The following is a 16,621-nucleotide window of genomic DNA, read 5'->3' on the forward strand; positions in this document are numbered from 1 at the left end:
GGAAGAGGTTACAGCCAGAACGCACAGTCCCGCCGCACTGAACCCTGCCCACAGACAGATGCTCTCACTCCACTACGCAGCAAGGACTGAACGAGAGGCTGCAGGGAGCTCGCAGGGCACCCCCCGCGGTATAGTCCCCAGCTCACAGCCCGGTAACTCGAACCAGCCGGAGAGGGGAAAACGTAAACTGAGCCCATTTTGTGAGGATTGTACTGGCCTTTGCACAGTCCATTCAACTAACTGACCTGGAGCCCCCCAGTCATTAGTGAGGGGTTGGTTACAGGAGCAAGGACTGCGTGTGCATTTGATTCGGGCCACGGTCTCCTAACGGCAGACATGAGTGCAGGCGATTGAGCCTCACTGCTAACTCTCCTGCTGCTCACTTCACCCTGACGCCGGGCAGAAGCAGAGTGCCGGTCCGCTCTAGCGAGACAGACACGTGTGGAGACAATTCGCTCTTGTTGTTGGGCTTTCTAGGGTTTAGTTAGTAAAGGCCAAACAGCTGAATTTTAAAGACCACCAATATGGGGAAGACACCAGAGAAATAAAAATCTATGAGGCAGAGGTAACTGATTTTTGACAAACTTATGTCACCTGCAGCCTCTCTGAGCCTGGTATGTGCTGGGCCTTCCCCCGTCAGCCCCCCTTTGCCGTTAGATTTAGCTGCTCCACAAATGCATCACATGCTGCCAACGATCACCAAGGCCCTGCCACTGCCAACACTCCGCTCCCTGTGGTCGGTACACAATGGGATCTGTCTGGGAAGTCCCCACAGTTGGTACTGGAGACCACATCAATACACCACTGCCAGAAGGAAGCCGCATACCAGCATACCCCTGCCCCCAGCAGCCAGAACCTCACCCCCACCCCAGCACAGACCTCACCCAGCTCCTGGGGCCCTTGGAAAGCAAACCCTGAATTGTATAATGCAAATGGGCAAAGCCAGTGGGAGCCTTCACATGAATTCTCCCTTTCGGCTCACAGACCTAGCCCGACAGAGCTTAGGTGGGAGCCTCTGGCTGGAGCCCCAACGGGAGACCGTCCACCTCCTCTCCCAGGCACCCATTTCTCTCTCAGTTGTGCAGGTTCCATGCCCACCCCCCCTTTCCGCTAGCTGCTGCACCAAGCTTTCCCCAGTGCCGGCACAGGAACCGTTCTCCCAGCAGAGCCCAGTGGTTGCTGCAGATGCTCGCACTGGCTCTCCTTCCAGTCAGCACACTGCCTCCGAGTGCTGGGAGCACACAAGGGTCCGTGGGATGCCAGGCTGGGGGGCAGGGAGACTTGTTCGTTCCCTGATAATGCAGCATTATTCCAGCTGTGGCTCGTCCCTGGGCGCTGGGGAGTCACCCTGAACTCACTAAGCACTGACCTGTTTCTAACAGGGGAGGGAAGTCGGACATGAAACCCACCCTGCCCTCCCTCACCTCCAGTCACTTACCTTGCTCTACAGGACACCCCGAGCCCACGAGGCTCCCCTCCCTGAAGCTCCTACAGCCCTTGGGGAGCAGGGCACTGGCTGCCCCAGCAGGGAGGTGGCTGCAAGAACAGCAGCAGCAAGGCCGTCTGCTTGCCTTCCTTCTGCACCCGCCTGTGCCAGCGGGCAGCAGCTCACCTGCACCCCAGGGCTGCCCCAGCACACCCAGCCGAGGGATCAGGACACATCAGCTGGCGCATCTCTCTTGCCAAGGCCTTTCGCGATTCTCCTTTGCATCCACAGAGCAGCTTGGCAGCCCTGAATGCAGCCCCGCACAATGGCCGGGAATCCTTGTGGAGCGGCCCCTCCAAGAGATGCCCCCCGGAGGCCAGGCCCCATCGCAATGCCTAGACCTGCTCCTCCAGCAACTAACCAGCCACTGGAATTCAGCCTTTCACGCCCCAGCAGGAGCCTCACACAGCCATTGCCATGGAGATGCGCAGGGCAGCTGCTGCACATGGTGCTAAGGGCCAGGCCAGCCAGATAAGGGCAGCAGGAACCACCTCCCCCCGCACACCCACGCAGCAAAGCCAAAGCCCAGCTGTGCCCCACTGCCATGGCCTCAGCGCGGCCCAGTGGTTCAGAATGGGAGCCAGGACGCCTGGGTTCTGAGTAAGCTCTGGGAGGAGTGTGCTTTGGTGGTTACAGCAGAGGCTGGGACACGGGCACGTGGGCTTGGGGCCTACACTGGGTACTCCCCTGCCCCCTCGTCCCCCGTGAGGCTCAGCATCCCCAGCTGGAAGATGTGGGTGATTTCACACCTGGGCTGGAGGCTTTGCTGATTAATGCCCAGGGAGCTCACCCAGCTGCTGGACACTGCTGACACGTTACACACAGGGCAGCCCTCGACTCCAGGCCACGCCTGCCCCTCACACAGCAGCACCCCAGGTGGGAGCTCTGCAGGTTCCTCTGGGACTCAAGGGTAGAAGCAGGGCCATCTCGCCCACCAGCTGTGGGTTTCACCCCAGCCCAATCCCCTGGCCCTCTGTCAGTGCTGCCCCCAGAGTTGCTCAACAGTAACTGTGTCTGTGGGGCTGAGCCAAGCTGGGGCTGCCCCTGCTGCAGAGACACAGAGAGAAAGTAGTTCACATGGGCCGAGGGGGCCTGCGCCCTCCTGAGCTCTGCAGCCATCTGCCCTCCTGGTACCTGCGTCACTGTCTCCCACGTGGCTAGACACAGACAAGGCTATATGCTTGGGAGCACCTGGATTCTTGCCATGGGCAGCCTGCTCTGCTAGTACGTCACGGCCGCTTTGCGTGCCAGGGCCTACTCCCAGCGCTCGTCATCCTGAGGGGGTGGTGGCTGTGGCAGGTAGCAGCAGCCCCTCCCTGGCCCTTAGGGGCTGTGCTGCGGGGGCAGAAACGTGCCCCTGTAAGCAAAGGCAGGTTCCCAGAGGGGGGCTCTCCCCAGGGACAAGCCCGTGGCCAGCAGCGTCAGGAGGGGAGCCTGTGCTGTGGCCTCAGTGGGAGCTACCTTCGTTAGGGAACAGGGACGCCGCAGGCCTGCAGCTGCCTAGATGTTCTAGGACATGGACTCTGGCTTCGCCCAGGTCCCTCCACGCCCACAGATCAGCACCCCCATTGCTGGGCACGCTCAGGCCTCTGTGCCTAGCCAGTCTTGGACACAGACCTCTGAAAGAGAGCCCCGCAGAGCGAGGACCCCGGGCGTCAGGTGAGATCTGACACCACAGCCTCTCCAGGCCAGAATCCCGAGGTCCAGCTCGGGGGCCCGCCCCAGAGCCCTGGCAGAGCCCAGACACGCTCGTTAGTCCCTGCTCTCTCTGAGTCACCACAGGCATGTTGTAACAGATACCGCAGGCCAGCCGGCTCGAGCTGAATGATAAACCCACAGCAGGACGGCTGGGGCTGGGAAGCACCCGTCCCAAGAGGCGCTCAGCTCCGGCCTCAGGAGACTCCCCCTCTGCTCCGTGTGGCCTGAACTGCTCTGGGAAGGAGCTCCACGCTGCTGGCATGGGGCAGCTGGCCAGGCCTGTCTGTGCGAGGCTGCTGAGCGGCTACTGTGGGCCTCAGCCCAGCTGTGTGCATTGGGGCAGAGCAGCTTGCCCCACCTCCGATAGCACTTACCACCCATCCTTCCCTGCTAAAGGGCTCAGTCAGCTTGTGTCCCTGCCTCCTGGGGGTGCAGCCGCTGGGCAGGTGGGGAACTTGAATGCTGTCTGCCGGAGCACCCTCTAAGGCAGAAAGAACGAGCCCCAGATAGGTTACAACTGACCCCAGGGCTCAGCCAGGCCCCTGCTCAGGCGAGACTCGGCCCCCCTCCTCCTCACCCCAAGGAGAGGCCAGACACAGCCTGAGGATGGCGGGCAAGGCAGCCCCAGATAGCAGTGCTGGCCAGAAGCAGAGACAGAGCAGGGGGCAGGCTTCACACCACCAGTGCAGTTATGTCCTGAGCTACAGCACCCCACTGTGCCTCGCCTGCCCCCAGTGCACCCCCCTCCTCTAGGGACCCAGTGGGCTTTGCAGGGGCAGGGACTAGCAAACCCTCAAACTTCTCTCCCGTCCCCCTCAGTCTGGACTCAGCTGACGGAACCAATCTGAGTTCTATTCACTGGCTGCGCTCTGAGCTCCCAGCTGTGGGGCGTGCGCCCTGGGGAGGGACGTGGCTGGAGCCCAGGCTGGGCCTTGCAGAGCCCACGCTCCCCAGCCTCAAACCAGCATGTGCCCCTGCGGGGCTCCGCCCCTGAGGGCTGGATGCACTTGGCCTGGCTGGCTGAAGGCAGCCCTGTGTCCCTCCGCCAGCGCCCCTTTGCTGCACTCCGGAAGTGGCCACTGCACAGGGCGGTCGGCAGGAATCCCCTGCACGGCCACTCCACACAGGGTGCGCAGAGAGAGACACCCGCCACTGTGGCCTCAAGGACACGGGGTCCAGCTGGACAAGGAAACGGCTGCTCCAGCCTAGGCTGACAGTATCCAGCCCTGTGGACAGCTGCCAAATGGGTCAGGCTCTAGAGCCCCCAACAGGCTGCTCTGCTGTGCAGGTGGCAGCTAGCCACTGTGTTCACCATCAACAGAACAAACCGGGCCCTCCGGCACCCTGCTGGGACTACGGCATCTGCCGGGGGTGGGGGGGCAGCCACATTCTCTTGGGCCAGCTGGGAATTAGAGATCGCAGTGCCAGCCTGCCCTCCAAGTGCCCACGTCAGCAACTGTCACACTTTGTGCATGAATGACCCAGCACACAGGAGGAGCTAAGGGGCCCAAGCGATGGCCCGAGGGTAAACTGGCAGAGGGAGCACATGCCTGCCAAGGCCAAATCAAAGAGCCAGGGATGGGAAATAATCCCACTGCGTGTGAGCGGCTGATACCATATCCGGTGGTGGAAAGACATGTGCAGATCCGTGCTACATGGAGAGAGAGCCATGCATGTCCCGGGGTGTCCCTCAGCACTGCTCTGCTCTAGCCGTGGGTCCCCTCCATCCTTCCCCTCTGACATGCGGACAAGACACCATCTCCAGCTTCTGCACCAGTGAAGGAGAGCTGTGGATCCTCTCGGCGCACAGTCCCTCGAGCCTGGCCCGGTCCCCTCCCCACACCGCAGGTCACAGCTGGAAGGAAGCTGCTCTGGAGCTTTGGCTGTGTGCAGGAAGTGCGGGGGCGGGATCGCCCCCATCCAGTCCCAGCGTAGGGCTCGTCCCAGTGACCACAGATGCTGGGGGTTAGGAATGTCCCAGCAACGGTAATTTGCGGTGATTCCTGCCTGTTCTCTCAGGGATTAAACACGCCAGGGTTGGGCTGCATGGACAGTTACGTCACCCCAGGGACTGACGATGGGCATTCAGCATGAGCCCCTTTGGAAGGGTGTGACGCAGCGGGGAGGGGGGATTGTTGACCTGGGAATGTGGCAGGGGAGTTTCATTGGGGATGGGAGACCTGAGAGCCTGTAACCCGAGCCGGGGGACACCTCTGCCTGGGAAACTGGACAAAGGCTGCAGGAGGGAGCCTGCTGGAGAGGTTTTGGTTTCAGTTTTGGGCTGGGTGGTGGAACGCAGGGAACCCCAGGGCTGGGGTCTAAGCTCCCTGCCCCCCAGAAGGACTTGACTGAGCGGTCCTGGTTGTACCCACAAGCTCTGTTTTGGACTGTGTTCCTATTGTCCAATAACCCTTCTGTTTTACTGGCTGGCTGAGAGTCACAGTGATTCAGAGGAAGAGGGGTGCAGGGCCTGGACTCCCCCACACTCCATGACAGGGGTGCAGTGCACAGGTCAGGCCCCTTAGGGCAGGGGGCCACCTCCGGCTGTTTACCAGTAGCCTGCATTCTGGGCATGCCCAGGGAGGCAGTGGGCGGGAGAGCACACTCCCAACTGGATCCTGTCTGTCTCTGAGGGATGCTTTGCTGCAGAGCTGCACTGCATGGAAAATCTCCACGGGCAAGGTCTGCACGGTGGGGCTCAGCGCATCAGGCACCCTGCCTCGTGTGTAGCCTGCGCAGAAAGCAGCGGGCAGCAGAAGGGCGAGGAGGCTAGTCTGGGCACAGCATGGGGACCTGGAGCCTCTGGCCGCAGCATGCAGCAACCCCCATTCCTCCCTTCCCCCAGCTGTAGGAGGAGCTGTTGGCAAGAGCGACCCATCAGCATCCAGGAATGCTTCAATGTGCATTGTGGCCATACTGTGCGAACTCCCCCGAGGCAGCGGCGAAGCCTGAAATCTTGCATGAAGCTGGGGGAACACACGACTGGCAGCATTGCAGCAGGGGCTGGCTGTGCCGAGCTGGGCTCTGGGCAGAGGCTGCGGGCTCAGTGCCCTGCTCGTGGGAAGCACGCTCCCTGTAGCTCCACAAACATTACCTCGCTTTACCCTAGTGCTGCCGCGTCTGCTGCCCACACGGAACCGGCGCCAGAGGGTCAGAGCAACTTAGAAATCAACTGCCCAGGCCCCGAATTCCACCCCCGCCCCCCCCCCCGCACACACAGAATATCCCAGCAAGCAGGTCAGAATGATCCCAAGAAACCAAACGCAGCTGGTCATCCAAACTGACCCGCACACACCCTGCCCTCCCCGCCCAATCGCGAGCCTCTCTCCTGCAGCCCGGCTCTGCGTCAACGCTCTCCACGCACACAAGGTGTACGGCACTTCCCTCCTGATGCCAGCACACAACCCACCTTGCTAATTCCAGAGCTTCCTGAGGACCCCTGAACATGCCACTGCTGAGTGGCAAGAGCCAGTTGTTGTGTTTGCACCTTGAAACAAACCCTGTAAGGGAAAACCATCGGCGCTGGCCTTGGGGCCAGGGTCTGGTCCAAAGAGCAGGAGCGCCTTGCAGCGACTGCCTCTTTCACAGTTCACCAGTCTCTGCATCAGACTTTTCCAGTGATGAGATTTATAAACACATCCCTGGTGCTAAGGTAGTGGACCCAGTAGAGAGGGATGCAACCCAGGCCTGTGTAAGCAGATGCAGATACCCACGGGGGGTGGGGGTTGCAGTGGATGCAGCTGTGTGTCTGAGCTGTATGACTTGTCTCCGACCGCAAGCTCCTCGGGGAGACCAGAGCTCCACGGAGCTACAGCCAGCCCAGCTGTGTGCTCACCAGCCCAACTGTCACCTCTTGCATCTCATCTCTAAGAGCAGCCTGGAATACGCCCCTGAACATCCAGCCAACCTGCCCAAGGTGCCTTATGCCACAACACACCGAGAGTGCTGGAGACGACCTGCCTGATAAACCCAAGCGCAGCCCAGGGAAGCTTTGTCCTCAACAGGCTAGAAAAATAAGGAGTCGGCTGTTGCCAAAGGTTCTGAGTCCAGCTGGAGCTAGCTGCAGCTTGTCATTTAAATCAATTGTGCACTTGGAACCAGACCCCGTTGTTGCTAATTAGTCAGGAGGATCTGCTGAAAGGAAGGTGGAGAAGGGAAGGGGCAGTCTGGGGACCGGGGAGAGCCCTACGGAAACGCAGCATCCTGCTTTCCCACTTGCTCGGAGTTTGCTGTCACCGACCGCTGGCAGGAAGCAGCAGATTGGTTTTATTCTCTGCAGAGGCTGGATTTCCAGTTACGGGGCTAAGGCAGGAGAATCCACAGCTCAGCTGATGGCAGCTCATCTGGCGGTTGCCCTGAATCCGCTGGACTGAACGTATGTTTCACCCACATTTGAAGTCCCTCCCAGCCACAGCCTCCAGTGTTAATATTTACTGAGCCGGGGCTCCATGCTCAGCGGGGTGCTCCGTGCTCAGCATTCAGCCCCATGGCTCTTGGGGGCCCCAGGCATTGAATCTAGTTGGTCACATTTCCTTTGCCCCAGCTTTGTGGTGTTAGCCAAGGCCCAGCTTACCCACCTGCCAGGGGAGGACAAGGACCCAGTGCCTAAGCCCTGGCTGCTGCACGTGTCAAAGGAGCTCCCTCCTGCATGGTGCGCCTTGACCCTGGCGCTGACCCGTTCTGTGCGCTGCCCAGGGATCGGCTGTGGCAGGGATGCCCCCAGCTCCAAGGACCCACTCTCTGCCCTTCCCACACGCCAGCCGCTTGGGAGCCCCACAGAAAGCCCCGTGCTCCAGCCCCGAGATGAGTGACTAACACTGGCCATTCAGAGACTCACCAGTCCAGTGGGATCCCGAGGGGGGAGCCCCTGGCTCCTGCCCTCCGAGCAGGCCCTTGCATCACTCGCGCTCTGCCTCATCACAGCCCTGTGCTTTACGGCGTCTGGCAGGCAGCGCTCGGCTCGCTGCCGACCCTGCGCCGCCCCCAGGCAGCTGAGTCCGGAGCGGGGCTGAGTCCGGAGTGCCGGGGGCCAGTGCTGCCCTGCAGCGGCTGGCGTCCCTGCATCCCCTCCCTCAGACGCACCCGGGCGTATGTGCAGGGGAAATCAGCGGACACAAAGCCATGCTAAAGCTGGCAGCCGGATAATTAGGGCGGTCGGACTCTACCACCCCCTCCCAGGAAGAGGCAGACAGCTGGAATGTACCATTCATCCGCCGGCATCTGCCCGCGGCACAATGACAGGGCAGGAAAGAGACACAGGCCCGTGTCACAGAGCGAAGTCAAGTCTGCCAAGCGGAGCAGCCCTGGGCCCGGGAGACACAGAAACGCACAGAGAGCCCAGTGTGCATTGCCCAGAGCCACTCCCGCCCCCACCTCCGGCTGCAGGCAGGGGAGTGCCGGACTCAAATCCCAAGTCCCTGGGCCAGACGTCCCCTGCAGGGAACAGCAGCCACAGCAAGTGCTGTGGCTGGAGTCGGGGCAGAGGGCAGCAGGAGGGACACCCAGGCTTCCCCCGGCCCATTGCTGTTTGTGTGGTAGCAGCATCCAAAGGCCACAGCACGCCAGGCATGGTGCACAGTGCTGGACTCCTATCCTAGCTTCAGTCGGTCACTGGGGACGAGCCCCAACTCAAACCCAGCCCCAGAGCTTTGCCCCGGGCTCACAGCCACCCGCAGAGCTTCCAGCCACCCCGGGGTCAAAAGTCACCTGTTGCCCCAAACCCACACAAGGTTGGCTTGGAAATATCTTTAAAAACAAATGCTGGGGTTAGTCACATGCCTCCTGGAGCTGAAGCTTTAAGTAAACCGCCACTGACTATCAAGCAACTCGTGCTGCAATCTCAAGACCTGCCTCCCCCCGCCACCCCCTTGCACGCTGCCTGGCATTATGACATGTCAATTACCTGGCTTCACGTTCCCTAGGCCAGCAAGGAGCAGCTGAGCCCGTGCTTGCGAAAACCCCCTCCCAGCCCGAACGGCAGCCCCGAGTGGCCCAACGGGGATGCAGTCCAGCTGCTGCACTTTTCACTGCCTGAGCTCTTCACAGATACCCGCCACCTAATGCTCCCTGGCCCTTCGGCACAGCCACCTTGTCATGACGAGGCAACCAAAGCCCCCTGCTCCCAGCCCTGTGCTCAGCCACTAGGCTGGGGCTCTCCCCCCTCTCCATACCATGGCCCCTGTCCCAGAGGGGCCTCCCAGGTCCCCTGCCATCCAGACAGGTTCCCCCGCCCCACATCACCTGGGATGGGCAGGAGAGCTGCGCCCCCAAGGCAGAAAGCCCCTGCACTGTCCCTGGAGATGCTGCCGTGCCCATCACTACAAGGAGTAGGAAGCAGCTGAGGCTGGCTTGGTCAGTGAGTCCTGGGAGGCCCTGGGATTTTACAAGGGCACCAGATGCAGCATCCAGGCTCATGCCCCATCACACTGCAGTCGCCATCTGGGGGGAAGAAACCTGTGAGCGAGGGGCTCCATGCAGCTGGGCTGGGAGATCCCCACCCTCACGCCCCCCTGGAAGGCTGTGAAAAACCAGGCACACTGAGACGAGAGACACCAGCCCGTGCTAACTACCTGGCCAAGTGCCTCTTGGGGTGCAGGAGTCAGCCTCGTGCTGTGGGCAGGCAGCCCACGGGGTTCACCCCAAGCACCCTGTGCTCTGGGAGGATAAACAGCCTGAAGTCAGGATGCCTGCTAGAGCTTCTGAGCTGAAAGTCCACCAGAAGCCATTCCCGTGGGAATTCCCGAGGTGCCTGCTCCTGGAACGGCCCTTCTCCCAGCAGGACATGCAGCTCCTTGTCCCTGACGCCCATTGTATCTGCCCCCTGCCCCGAGACGAACAAACAGAGACGATCTGCTGAGCTTCCCCTGCAGCATGGGGGCAGCAGAGGCAGATTACGGTTTTGTGGGGCCCTGGGCAGGAGTAAATGGGGGCCCCTCCCCACCCCTTCCACCTGCAGTTCCCTCTGCTCCCCCCGCACTCCTGCCGGGGAGCAGGTTGAGGTGGGGGGTGCCCATTTTTCCACGGCCCCCAGGCACGGGCCCCACTGGCTAATCTATCACTGGGGGGGCAAGCACTCTGGGCCTTGCAGCCACACAGGTTCCCTGGCCGCTTTGGGATCCGATTGCAGAGAAAACAGCTTCCCCTGTGCCCAGAGCACAGCCTTCCCCGTTCGGCGCGGTGCTCATTCCAGGCTGCTCCACCCAGCGATGCTTCCCGGGGGGAGAGTCTCAACGCAAGAGAGGTTCTGTCATCCCCGTACCGCTGCCTCACTGAGCTCCCCACCACGGCCACAGGGCTTTTACTGCAGCCAGACCCATCCCCATCCTGCAGCCAGGAGCCCTGCTACCGCGCTGCTTGACTGGGACTAGCAGGCAAAGAACCTGCTGGTTAGTGACTCCACCTTCACCCCAGCTTCTCCCCCTGCCCAGCTCCGCTCCTGCTTTCTCAACCGTGTCGCTTCCCCTCCACGCCAGGGAACTAACCCACTACCCTCTGCCAGTCCCCTGTCGGCCCCGTTTCCCCAGGACACTGCTGGCAGAAGGGGCTGCAGTGTGTCCCTGGGGAAGTTTTGGTTGGGAGACTGACTGGAAGTCACGTCTAGTTAAATCCATAGCAAACTAACTCCCGCCCCAGTTTCTCCTCAGACAGGAAGCTGCCTGCAGCAGGAAGTGCATTTCCCAAGTGTTGTCAGTGCCTCACACAATGGGGTGTGGACACGGACTAGGGGCACGGCTGCGACCCAAGCAACGGGGAACATCTCCAGTCTCCTGGACACGTTGGCCAAGCCCTGCCTAACCCCTGCAGGAGTTTCTGGTGCTGTCCAAGTTACAGGAGAAACATGGAAGCGAAAGAGAAAGGAGGATTCTAGTCATGTCCCCGGAGCAATGCAGGATTGATCCCTACAACCGGCAGGGCTGCAGCGTGAGAATGCCCCATTGCAGCCGCCCACCGGCAGCCAGGAACTGGCCCCATGCCGTAGGGAAATCAAACCCCCCTGGGCAGCAGCACAATGGGGTGTCTGCCATGGGAGAGGCAGGAACTCGGCACTGGTGGCACTGAGATGAGATCAGAGTGAGACAAGCCCAACCTCCGCCCCCCAGAAGCACAAATTAGAGGGCACAAGCCATGAAGTTTCAGACTAACGCAGAAAAATTCCAGTGCCAGCAAAACGCTTCCCTGAGCTCCGTGCGCCTCCCTGCAGCCAGCCCAACCCCAGACAAGGAAACTCCAGGGGCCATGTCACCAGGGCTCCTCGCAGATGGGGCAGCACACGTCAATGCCCTGCATGCCAGCTGCTAGCGAGCGCTGCCATCTGCTGGGATGCTGCTGGAAATTCATTCACTGAGCTGCAACAGGCCTCATACTGCATCATCTAGGAGCAGGCCGAGTCAGCGGGGACTCCTAATCCTGCCGAAAAGTCACAAGGGGCCCGTAGGACCTGTCCTGCCAACCAGCACAGAATCATCCCTCTGCTGCACGAGGTTCTTGTGAACCACATTCCCGGCTAGTCCTTTTTCGAATCTTGCAATAAGTTCCGGTGGGCAGTTAGGTCCTGCCGAAAAGGTATGTTCATTGATCAGTTTTACATTTATTGGTTCTCAATTTCAGCAGCTAGCAGGGAGTTACGTGCCAGGAGCAGCGTGCATCTGGCACTAGCTGCATGGACAGAAGCCATTCCCTCCCTGCAGAATGAGCAGGCTGTGCTCGGAAAAATGCGACGGACTGATGGGTGCTGGTCCTGCCATGGCAAAGCAGCTCTATGCATCATGCACAACACAGCTCTGCCAGGCTGCCGTGAGGATACAGCCCCTGGGAGGAGCTGCCGTCCTAGGCTGGGGATCGAGTTTCTAACTGCTTAGCCAGGACAGATGGGAAACTTTCCATGTAACCCTCCCCAAGGCCGCTCAAGCCAAGCGCACAGCGACAGTGCAGGGGAATTAGGGCGCCTTTAATCTCCATCACTCCAATTTGAGCTGGAGCCCAGGACACGTCAAGCTGAGTTCTGTAACCTCCACTGAGCCCTTTCTGCCTCTCTCGGTCCCAAGCATACAACCACCCTGGAAGAGTGGGGCTGGCGGTCCGTTCCGCGCCAGCCAAGTGGTCAGCTCCTTGCGTAACCACTCTGAGAACGAGTTCACCCGTCCCTATTGCTGGCTCACCCGGGGCACAGTGCCCCACTGCCCAGCCACCACGGCCAGGCTTGCTCCTAAGGGGTCCAGGCAGGCGACGCGGCGCACACAGCAGCCAGTGTAGTCAGAGTTCTGTCCTTCTTCTCGTCTGGAGCCGCATCTCCTGCCTCCACCCCAGGGTACCCAGAGCAACACGGGGCTCCCACGGGAGGGGCAGTACCCTGTGTCCACTACAGCCTCCAGCAAAGAAACCGTGGGCCCCCCCGTCTCCTTTACTGCTCTCTGCAGGAGAGGAGCTCGACCCCAGCGTGGCCACCAGGCTTGGCTCAGACCGTGGCAGTTACAGGGGCCTGGGACAGTCCTGTCCGCCCTGAAATGGCCCCTTCCTAGGGCCTGTCACCTGTGGGTTACAAAGCAGGGCTCCACACCCCATTTTACACATTGGTAGCCAAGGCTGCACATGCCCCAGTGAGTCAGTGACCTGGCGTCTGGGCTCCCAGCTCCTGTCCTAACCATAAGTATGGCTAGGTTAGGTCCCCGAGGTCATGGAAGTCACAGGGGCTGCGGGACTCCAGGGACTCCAGCTCACAGCCAGCGGGGCCCTGGCAGGGTTCCAGTGACAGGCAACAAGGGGCCCCCTGCAAGGTTCCAGCGATGGGTGACAGACTCCTGAGGGGGCCCTCCTCAGGGCTCCAGGGATGGACGACAGCCTACGCCTCGGGTGAGTGGCTGGGGGTGTCCCGTTTTCTCTTTGGGAAATATAGTCACCGTACAGCTCCCAGCCGCCGTGGGCAGAGAGGGAACCCCAGAGCTCCTGGGCATCACAGTGGTGGCGGAAACTAGGGAGCTGCAGCAGCAAAAGTCACAGACAGGTCACGGCTTCCATGAATTTTTGTTTATTGCCTGTGACCTGTCTGTGACTTTTACTAAAAACAACCATGACAAAATCTGAGCCTTAACCATGAGACCCCCAGCCTCCCATTAGGAGAAACGTCCAAATGGTTTCACTAGGTTGCACAGTGACCCCTGAGCCCTATCCTGTCTGTGCATGCCACCTGTGCAGAACACATGTTTCCTCCTGGCAAAGAGGGCAGGACTCTCCAGAGGTTCTCAGTACAAATCCTGTACATCAGATGGGGACCTTGGACCATCCTTCCCACCCCTTGACTCTCCGGGGCTGCCAAGTTCCCATCACAGATAATTCCTTCAGGACCCGCCTCGCTACAGCTCTCGGCTCTTTATCCCTGACAAGTGACACAGAGAATTTGCCTACACACTCTGCAGACTAGGCCCAGCGCCATCTGTAAAAGCCCCCCAGTGTGGTCCTCCCCGACTTATTTACATCTCCACACCAGCAATATAAATAATGACCATCACATGCCCCTCTGGAGTGAAAGCATTCTGGAAACTTGCCCTTCACACTCCACAAACACAAGCGATATATGTTATCTGGGTGCCCAAATCAAACAGTGGATACTTCTGCAAACTCTTAATTACCAAGTCTCGTAACAACCTTGTTCAGCACAGCTGGTGAAAAACGACGACAGGTCTGCAAGCAAATTCTAGTGTTAAGTAAACAATTACTTGGGTCAGCATTCTTCGGGCAGATTAATTCTTAGCCAGAGATTTGGTGCTGCAAATCATGTTCTCCTAGTGCTACTTGATCAAGTAACTGTAGGATGAGTAATAAAGGGGCAGGGTTATTTCACTTATCCTGATGTTAGCTCCTGGAGGAGACTCGTGGGAGGCTACTGGAGTAGCCTCTCCTGAGAAAGGAGCAGGCCCAGAGGCCTGAGGTGGCACTAGAGGCTGGTCTCCTCAGGTTTCTGGCACCAGCACCTGTTCTCCAAACCAAAGAACCTCAGCCTAGGCTGGCCCAGGCTCTAGCCTCAAGGCCGACGAGAGCAGAGCCCTGCCAGGTTAGTAACTAAAGGTGCTTCTGTAGCCGAGTTCCCTGGCACAGGCTGGTAAGGAGCCTCCTGCATTTTGCTCTGCACAGAAGGGCAGCATGTCACACAGAGCAGCTTGCATTGTTGCTCCCCGTAAGTCCCATCTCCAGAAGCGTCCAGCACTTCCATGCGGGTATAAACAGAGCCCTGTTGTAACCTTCAGGTGGGCTGCTCGCTCAGCCCCCACACGCTGCATCACGTTGGTGCCCAGCTGAAGATGCAGAGAGAGTCTGGAAAGGGGCGGATACAGAGTGTTGCGGGGGAGCCTTTTACGCATCTGTGGCAACTAATCAGCTGTAAATCCAACTGCCAGGAGCAGCCTCCTCCCAGGCTAGGGCAGGCGAGAACATCGGCAGCCGCTCACTCAGGCTCATGGTCTCAATTGCTGAATGCAGCAGAGTACAACAGCCTAACTCAGCTGACTGCTGTGCCAGCGGCCCACACCTCCTGCATTATCCTTTGAGCGCTGCCTGCCAGGGGACAGAGTGGATCAGCCCAGATCTCAGATCCCTAATCCCATCCGAACCGTATGCTCGCTGCGTGCTCCCAGCCCAGGGTTGCCATGGACCCATGCAGGTGCAGTGAGACCCGCAGCAGGTCAACCAGTGCCTCCAGTGAACCGCAGCAGGATTTGGTAGGTCTTTGTCTATTATGAGCCTGGCCTCCTAGCCTAGAGGTACAGAACTCACTCTGCGGTGGTGACAGCAGAGTGACGGGCCAGCCCTTCCCCGCTGCTCCTGCTGCCAGACAAGACACAGTCGAGCTCTCCATGGACGGAGGAGCTGGGAAGAACGACCCACATAGCGTGGAATCCCCAGGGCCTGGAAACACACTCCGCTCCCAAAGGAATCCCATCGCTCCCCTCCTGGCACTTCTTCTGGGGTCATGGCATGCCCAGGAAGCCTAGGGCACTCCTGGGGGTGAGGCACAGCATCCCCAACACTTCTACACAGAGCAGAGGGAGCTGCAGCTGGCAGTCGTGCCGATCCACAGGGTGGCCCAACCAGACCTTCCCATATCCCCCAGCGACAGCACTCTGACTGCTCAGGGCTGCCATCACCTCACCCTTCCATCTCAAATAGCATACCCTGCCCGCACCCTCCTCCAGCGCCCTGGCAGCCCGTCACTCAGGCCACAACGTGAACAATTCACTCTCCAGGTCTCACGTCTGAATCGTAAGGAGACATGACGAGAGACACTGAAAAGCTGCAAAATCCAACCCATGTCCCCACTCGACCAGCCAGCCCCACCCCTCCTGGGTCTGCACAGGGATCTGGGTAATAGGAAGGGCGAGGGGCTTCGTCCCTGGGAACCTCACACAGCTCACAGCGCCCCTCAGCATCTGAGGCTGCACCACCCAGGGCCTGACAACAGTTCTCTCTGTCCCAGGATCTCGCCACCCCAGGAATGTTTCCCCATTGACCATCACCTTCCGCTCCCACTGGAGGTCTGAGGGGCCTGGCCCCAGGAAACTCCACACAGACATATAGGTTGGGGTCAGGAGTGGGAGCCTGTCCACCTCCCCACCCATCGGGCTGACGGAGTCTGTGGCCTTGGGACCCAGCAAGGGAGCTAGACACCGGGGCTTTTCCGCAGGGTCCCTCTGGTTCAAATCTCCAGCCTGCTCAAAGGCAGTGAGGTGGGCATCCACATCCCCACCTCCTTAACCAGGGGCAGCAATTTAGTATCGAGGTTCCCTGCGGAACTGGCCCCCCCAGGTCTATCCCCACTCACCCCTGGGGGGTCCCTTGTGCCTCTCCGCTCCCCACCGCCAGTTCATGCTGCTGCTGCTTCTGCAGCTCTTTCTCGGGCTCTCGCTGTCTCTCACAGTCCTCTTGCTCTCTCGGACTCAGCTCCAATCCCGTCCGTCTCCGATCCCCCGATGGGGAACCCGATCGTGAAGACCCTCGTCTGGTCGGGGACAGGAGTCTTGGCAATGCCTGGCTACCACTCCAGCTGCTCCCAGATCCTGCTATAGCCCCATTTGGGTCAGGAATCAGTTCCTTAGAGCGGTCATCCTCCTCCAGCTGCACGATTAACTGTGCCTTGGTGAACTTTCCAATGCGTAACCCTCTCTTTTTGCACAGGGTTACAATGTCCTTCTTAAGAAGACGGTGACAGGCCGTCACTCCGCTCTTCCCAAGTTGTTGTGGACTCACAGGCCTGTGTGCTCTCAGCTCCCCACGGTTTCTAGGGAGAACCCCTAGTGTGCCAGCCCTTCTCGAGGTCACCTCCCCTTTGCCAGGGTCTAGCTGCAGACTCCTGCAATCCCCTGCAATCCCTAGGGGAACCTTGTTACTGCAAAAGTCCTTCTCTCTCCCAGGGCCAAGCCGCAGGCTCCTCTGCCCCTGAGACTGCTC

The 16,621-nt window shown here is 59.9% G+C and overlaps 1 protein-coding gene across 4 annotated transcripts in view; it reads right to left on the reverse strand.

The window, feature by feature from the left end:
* The window catches only part of PLEKHG5 (pleckstrin homology and RhoGEF domain containing G5), a 126,242-nt gene that overhangs the window by 45,005 nt on the left and 64,616 nt on the right, over positions 1 to 16,621 (reverse strand). Inside the window, exon 1 of one of the 4 annotated variants that reach the window (XM_073316945.2) lies at positions 8,022 to 8,299. The exons of 2 other annotated variants lie outside the window; for them this stretch is intronic. In XM_073316945.2, coding sequence (XP_073173046.1) covers positions 8,022 to 8,102 — 81 coding nt within the window. In that variant the 5' untranslated portion in view covers positions 8,103 to 8,299. Of the gene's footprint in view, positions 1 to 1,438; positions 1,854 to 8,021; positions 8,300 to 16,621 lie in introns of those variants that run through there. One more of the 4 variants, XM_073316947.2, reaches the window with a different exon arrangement.

Source organism: Lepidochelys kempii, chromosome 18 (genome assembly GCF_965140285.1).
Source record: "Lepidochelys kempii isolate rLepKem1 chromosome 18, rLepKem1.hap1, whole genome shotgun sequence".
Classification (NCBI taxonomy): domain Eukaryota; kingdom Metazoa; phylum Chordata; order Testudines; family Cheloniidae; genus Lepidochelys; species Lepidochelys kempii.